Here is a 7,144-nt window from a genome sequence, read left to right on the forward strand (position 1 = left end):
GCATACAGAATAGGGAACACTTGTCTAAACTTGCTGACTGCAATAAGAAACTGTACATATATAAGTGAAAAGCAGGTCTACAGTGTCACAAGGAAATGCTCTTTATAGACACTGGTGGATCAGTAGCAGCAGTCTTCTGCATTAATATATCAGACGAAGACGATTTTTTTCCTCCACTAACACCACTTTTGCACATTTAAGCATGATCTAAGAGTGTCTTACATTTACACAGTACTGTGAATGCAGGACTTGCAGGTGTTTTTTCACACTTTTATTTATTTATGTATATTCCTTTTGACGTGCTTGAGGTCTACCACCCTGGCTGAGGTCAGCTGCAGCTGCAGTCTGTCACAGGAGAGCAATGCGAATACTCTGGTGACTTGATAGCTTATATTTATAGCAACCAACTTTCGACACATCATCGTCAGAGGACACAACTTATCAAAACACTGCCGTTTATTTGTTATGCAGAATTTATTACTGTGGATTTTTGTGCTGTAGTAAAGGTTTTATTTGAACAGTTGTGCTTGAAGACCCAGGTGTAACAACCCTACCTTCAGCCATTGTGACGTGTAGACTATCTCAGGTAGGATACTTTAAATTGGAGACAAAGCCTCCTCATGAAGAATTAACTGGTGACGGCTCCAGTAAATCCAGTTTGAATCCACTTTCTCAGGAAAAAAAAAAAGTGTCCCAGGTGGTAAATTATTCCATTGTCACTTGGACCGTCACAGCCTTGTCTTCTTACCCATAACATCCACAGGTGGAACTTGTCCAAGGTTTTAAAAAGTAGAAAATGGAAAATTAAGCATGAATTGAAAGCCTACATATGTTGGGGAATTTGGAGCTGCCTGTGAGGCAGCATTAAAAAAGGGGGTCTGGGGACAGTGGGGCAAAGTAAAGCGACACAGGGGAAGAATCAGCCAAGCTAAGCACAGGGCTGGGCAGGGTGAGGGGAAATGCACAATATCTCACCCAGTGTTTCTGGGGGCTCACATGGGTATAGGCCAGTGCAGAGAGCAGGAAGGCTGCAAGGTAACTCTATCCGCCCAGAAAATACAGGTTATTCTTAGCTGGAGCTCTGCTCACCAGCCGCTCTGGCAGACCTTTTTTGGACGTTCAAGGGTGTGCAAGATCAGCTGGCTGAATTGAGCACCCCTACTGGCTGCTGCAGCACTCTGTCCACTAAAAACAAATCACAGGCCCACGATTAATGGCAATTCAGATGAAAACTACCTTCAAATCCCCCCCTTCTACCTTCAAGTTAGGTTAAAACAGCTTCTTTTGAGTAATTTCAGAACTAGTACTAGTTGATTAAAAAAAAGTCCATAAAAAGGTCCATAAGTGCATGTTTTTCTGCAAGAGGTCATTAATAGGAATCATGGATAAATGTAGCCTGATCCTGGTTTGACAAAAGTTAACAGGAGCCAAAACTGCAACTGCTTATGGAAAAGGATTAGGGCCATCGAAAGAAAAAAGAAGTCAGAATTGTTTCCCCCCCGGTGGCCTAAATCTTTTCCATAACTGCTTCTTCCAGTTGTTCAGGTTTTTATTTTAATTTATTTTAATACCTGCAACGCGGGATCCATGGTTTGTGTCTTCAAGGCAACAGAGCTTAAAGTTCATTTCTTATTTAAAATTCCTATTTCCAGTATTGGTTTTTTTTCACATGAACATAATAAATTAATCATCGGTAGTTACTTAAATTCAGTGGTCTCTGCTAGCATTGACATTTTGTATAAAATACTGACAAAATGATTGATATGACTTTAAGTATGTTTTCCATCTGAGAAAAAACCACCACAATGAAAATCCCACTGACATTGGACATCTGAAAAACCCGAGTAGCAGCTAAAGTGATGGAGGGTGACTGATTTGCACCCCAAAGTTCTGGATAAAGTCTGTTCTGTTTTATTCAAATATATTTTAGATTGGTCGGTTTGGCCAGTCTTAATATAATTTCATTAAAGTTAGATAGTTTCACACAGTAAAAAGAGCAATCCAATCCAAACCACAACAACAACAAAAAGGCCACCCTCTTAATCCTGATGCTAAACTAAGAACATTGCTTTCATGATAAACAACCATGAAAATATTAAAAATAATAGCAACAAAAGCGCTGTGTATAACACTGTGATTAGCAAACACTGCTGTGGAGTGAATAATGAGAAGGAGGGGGAGGGGGGGATGCTGCAAAGAGAGAGAAGGTAATCTGGACATTTACAAGTATGTGGGTGGTTCCAAGAAAGTCTCCCACAGGCCAATACCTCCAAAAGGTGACACCTGTGCAAATAAGCCACACCATTGGTAGGAATGCCATTCAGAGTTATTATATAATATATTCTGCGTATGTTTACATAGTAAATGTACCAGAGAAATGTGTCTAAATACATGGAAAAAACTTTATTGAGTCATCTGAAAAACAGCACTTAACATAAAATAGAACTTGGAACATGAGCTTATATCTCAACTTAAACTGGATCAAACTGTGGATTTGTAAAATAAACTTACTGCAAAATGTAGCTTTTAAAGCAGAAACATTAAACCCAGACACATGCCCGAACACCAGTTTGTTTGTTTACAGTGTAGCTGCGTCGCTCATGGTAACAGGCCTGATGAATAAGCTGAGCTCCACAGGTACAGGAGGAGCCACGTATCTCTCCTCCCTCAGCAGTCGCAGTAACAAATCCTCAGTGTCCTGCGGCCAGCGGTACACGCGAGTATTCTGGAGCCAGCTTGGGACATGTTTCTGTCGAGATTTTCCACAGTTTTTAAAAAATATATATATAATAAAGATAAGATAAATGCAAAGGGATAAATATGGGAAATGTTTTCTGACCTGGGATGCACAAAGGAAGAGAACCGGGATGAATCTAAAATTCAAGCTCCCCTGCTGGATGAACTCATTCTGCATCTGGCAAAATTAAATATACAATAAAATACTCTAAGTTTACCTGTCAGCATTATTGCATATTATTTATGTAAAGAAATATGACATTATTTTTTTGTGTTCATAAACATTAATAAACATTAAAGGAATGAAGAACTTAATCATAAAACTTACTGTTAAGAAAAAAATGAATAAATGTTCTTTTACATACTGAACACTTCTAAATAACAATACTGTGGAAAAAGTCTGGAGTCAGCTCCATTTATTTATATTTTGCTAGGACGACTGGAAATTGCTGCAGCAATTCATTGAAACGTGAAAACGTTTTTTTTTTTATGTATATAAGGATTATAAATCCTTGAGTCTGCTATAGATCTGTTTTTAAGCCTAGTCCTTATGTTTTGACATAGTGTTTGTAACAAAGTGTCTAAAGATACAATTTTAAATTGTTTCTTTGCTAAGCTCTCTGTCGTGTGTAGACATAACGCTGGTTCATCCTTCAAGTTAAATGCATTTTTATGCTTGAATGTCCAAAGAAAAAAGCCATTCAGAAAGCCTGGAGAATTATTGCTCAAGGCCCTCTAAAGAAATTAAATGAAATAATTTAAGGGTGGCTCAAGACTTTTGCGCAGTATCACAACTCTAATATTTTAATAGCATTTTCTAATTCAGTGTAGAATTAACTCCTCTGCTAAAATACAGTATTTGAGTATTTCCTCCATTGCTGATTTATCCTCACTATTGAGTGGATATATCTGGTGTGTAGACCATGGCTGTCAACTGCAGGTCCTTCAATATCCTCCTTGTACTTTGGACTGATGGCGATAATAATAAGGGTTAACGGCTGTTAAAAAAAAAAAACAGACAGAAATTTCAGACACTGAATAAAAAGACAGTGTTCATACAAAAGTAACTTGAAATAAACACAGATACAGCAAAAACATGGAATATGAAATATCATTTTATCTGTTATAGAGGGTAACACACTTGCTGATCTTGATGATGGGTACTTTATTAATCCCAGGGGGAATCTGAGATTCTCCGGAGCTCACACAACCACATAACTACATAAACACTAACAGAAAGCAGACTTACTATCAAGCTAGAGTCATAGTTTAAAAATAAGATAGAAAAACATATGTTACAAGACCTGTGCAAATAATAGTGTAGCCTAGTAAGGAGTATTAAAAAGGTAGACTTGTAGAGATACTTGCAGCAATTTATGGTAACAATATAACTTCGCACACAATTCTCATAATTACTTACATCTTTAAGGTAACTGTCTGTCCACTTGTTGACGTCCATACATCTAATGGAGCTGTCATATAAGTCAATCTGTGAAATTTAGGTTAGTGCTGTGAGCAAAGTGTTTAATGATATTACAGAATGATAGTGTACACAGGGTGGAAACTTACAGCCGGTCGAAAACCTTGCTTTGTGAGGAAATCCACAAAGGGGACCATCTCTGAGGACACGTCCGAAGAGTAAGTGATGAAAACGTTTCCTGAGAAGAGGCAAGATAATAAAACCCAAACAATCAGAATCTTAAAGCTTTATGTTCAGTGTCAGCTTAATATAAGCGTACTTGTATTTTCTGCTATACTGTTACATACTGGTTTGGCTGTTGATGCTTCATTTAGTGCAAGTGTTCAAAGCCAAACTGTGACTTAAAACGTTTCAAAAAAGAAGAAACAGCAGCAAATAAAAATGATCAGATAGGTGAAGTACCTTTATCCTGACTGCCTTTGGTATCAAATTACATTTTGAGAAAATAATTAAGCTACCACTGGGTTTGGGTCACCGATTTCTAAAAATAAACAAAAAAAAAATGTATATAAAAAATGTGGTCAGCAAAAATATCTTCATCATTATTCTAAGTAACTCATTCCTATATTATAAATTTGAAAAATTAATCAAAAATATAGCCTAAAGCTAGCTTTCTTACAATATTTTGAGCTTGCTTTTTATTTTAAATGTGAATCTATAAAGACAATACAAATAAATATTACTTCAGTTTACGTGCTAAGTAGATAGTTTCTGCGCTAGCGACGAAATGTCTCTAAGATACTAATTAATCTGTTCCGTTAACACTTAAATGTGCATTCCTTGTTACAGAGACAATAAAGTGCCAAAAAAAGTGACTCACGGCACTCATCGGGCAAACGGATGCCCTTCCTTTTCCCGTGTGGATGTGAAGCGGACTCCTCTGCTCCTGCTGAGCCCACATTCAGCATGCTGACCCGTGAAACATCCTCCACAGTGGGAAGTGAGAAGTGAGGGACGTTAACTGAGACACTTCCCATGATGTTATTCTTAAAGTGGTCATGAAACTGGAGCCTGAAGCAGCAAGAAAGAAAAATATACGAAGACCAACATCTTTCACATAATCTTGCCAACCTTTATCAATATACCATACATGTAAAAAATGTTGTTTTCTGAATACATCGTCAGCTGTGTTTACCCATTTTGGGGTTGATTCCGAGGTGTCCAGTGCTGGAAAGGAGCAGAGAGGTGACGTGACTGAGGATGGTATCGGTTGAGATTACACAGCCATTCTCCTGCAGAGTATTAAGTTCATAATATGACGAAGGTCATTGTGTACAGTTTAAACATTTCTATGGGAGTGTCTGTTGAAAGTGTTTCAGTAAAAGCAGTTTTTTCAAAATCAAGAGTAAATAAGCATCTTTTTTCTTTACCTCAAACAGTAAATACTAATCACAACCCTTAAATTCACAACAGGTTTCATCCTAATATTTAAAACTTCTTTTACATTTTTCTGTTTTTTCTATTTTTCAATTGCTTTACTTTACCTGCATTGTACTTAAAATTACTTACTGCATAAAGTTTGACACCTTTCCTGTAAAGTACTCAGAAGTTAGGCAAGGTTAAGTCATTCCATAATACAGCCACATGCCCCGAAGTACAGCATACTTGCTAGCCCCTTATTCTAGTGTACTTACCTTTAAGTATATGTTGGTAATTTCAAATTAAATACGTTAAAACTCCATTTCATTACAGGGGAACAGTGCTCTTAGTCGCAGGCCACATTATGAAGTGTTACCCTACAGGTGTGTCATAGCTATATGTATTACAAACATACAGAGTATTCACAGCCTCTTTCAAGGTTTCTTTTATCTAATTACACAAATAAAAGAATCACAACAGATCACAGAACTGCTTTCCTTACCGCAGCTATGCACGTCGTGGTGGGGAAGTAAAAAGGGAGTACAGTGTTGCCACTCGTTGTCATCTTTCAGCGGCAAAGGAGCCTCGAGTTCCTCTTCTAAATCACTCTGAGGTTGAGCGTCGCATTCATCCTCCCCTCTGAAAATGAATGCTTTAACTAATCAAATGTGTGCTGGTATTTTACTCCCTAAAAGTGTAACATGGTTACCTCGCTGTGTTTCCATTTGCAGGCTCAGTTGTTCCACAACGCTTTGCTCCACATTCCCAGCAGCCGCACTCTCTTTTTGTGCCATTCGGCATCGCTCCTTGAGAAAAGCAGTCATCAGAAGACTGATGATGTAGATTCATCCTGGAAGATATTTCTCTTCCATCTTCTGGTACTCTGGGTTGGATCATCTCCACATGCTGCATAAAATGAAGTTTCTGCTCGCAAAACTCTTGATTCATTTCTCTGCATCTGTTTGGGCTTCGGTAGAAATAATCTGCATTCATGCAGCATCTCGGTCGATCCATTTCATTTTCTCTTACTCCAGCGTTCATAAGTTGAAAGCTGTTTTCTAGCTTTGGCTCCTTTCCAGATTTCTCCATTTTATCTCAGCTTGAGACACATCCTGTACCACATCAAATTAGATGATGTGTAAAACAAACATTTCCTTGTGTTAAAATCAATAGATCGAGCTTAATTTACTTGCAGGTATTAAAAACAACAACACGAAAGTTCATGCTCATAAACATGTCTATGGTTAAGTACCAGAGAGAGGCATCACCCTCCTGTTAAAAGTCTGGTTTCAGGACTCCTGTGGATGCACAGACTTGCACTGGAACCTACTATATGCAAATATCTCACGCCTTTGCGCGTCCAATCAGAGCCAAGAATGCAGTCTGTATGCCTGTGCCAGATTGGACAGGAAAGCCTGCATGAGTAAGGAATTTAGTTGTTTTTAAACTCTTTTTTTTTAATTGTGAAACTGTTTTTTTATAAGCAGTCCACATTAGAACTTTAAAAAAACAAAAAAACAAAGCGTGGGATAAAACAGGCTTAGGTTATGCATCTGATTGATATTTGGC

At 37.8% G+C, this 7,144-nt stretch overlaps 2 protein-coding genes across 3 annotated transcripts in view; both read right to left on the reverse strand.

Moving 5' to 3' along the window:
* Positions 1 to 1,003, reverse strand: part of LOC113012701 (uncharacterized) — a 29,914-nt gene extending 28,911 nt beyond the window's left edge. The window contains exon 1 of the mRNA XM_080293699.1: positions 555 to 1,003. Coding sequence (XP_080149825.1) covers positions 555 to 564 — 10 coding nt within the window. The 5' untranslated portion in view covers positions 565 to 1,003. The remainder of the gene's footprint in view (positions 1 to 554) is intronic.
* A 1,385-nt stretch (positions 1,004 to 2,388) lies between these two features.
* Positions 2,389 to 6,874, reverse strand: LOC113012209 (E3 ubiquitin ligase TRAF3IP2-like). Of its 2 annotated transcripts, XM_026152265.2 has the most exons (10): positions 6,828 to 6,874; positions 6,285 to 6,687; positions 6,078 to 6,214; positions 5,352 to 5,448; positions 5,037 to 5,227; positions 4,306 to 4,394; positions 4,157 to 4,225; positions 3,630 to 3,734; positions 2,840 to 2,914; positions 2,389 to 2,749 (listed from the first exon to the last, which is right to left on the reverse strand). In XM_026152265.2, exons 2-10 carry the CDS (start codon positions 6,662 to 6,664, stop codon positions 2,579 to 2,581), a joined length of 1,314 nt encoding a protein of 437 aa, XP_026008050.2. In that variant the 5' UTR covers positions 6,665 to 6,687; positions 6,828 to 6,874; the 3' UTR covers positions 2,389 to 2,578. The 2 variants fall into 2 exon arrangements, with proteins under 2 accessions (XP_026008050.2, XP_080149908.1); XM_080293782.1 differs by lacking the exon at positions 6,828 to 6,874 and having other exon boundaries at positions 5,352 to 5,383; positions 6,285 to 6,425.
* Positions 6,875 to 7,144: the final 270 nt, after the last annotated feature.

The sequence above is a fragment of the Astatotilapia calliptera genome, chromosome 19 (assembly GCF_964374335.1).
Source record: "Astatotilapia calliptera chromosome 19, fAstCal68.1, whole genome shotgun sequence".
Taxonomy (NCBI): Eukaryota; Metazoa; Chordata; class Actinopteri; order Cichliformes; family Cichlidae; genus Astatotilapia; species Astatotilapia calliptera.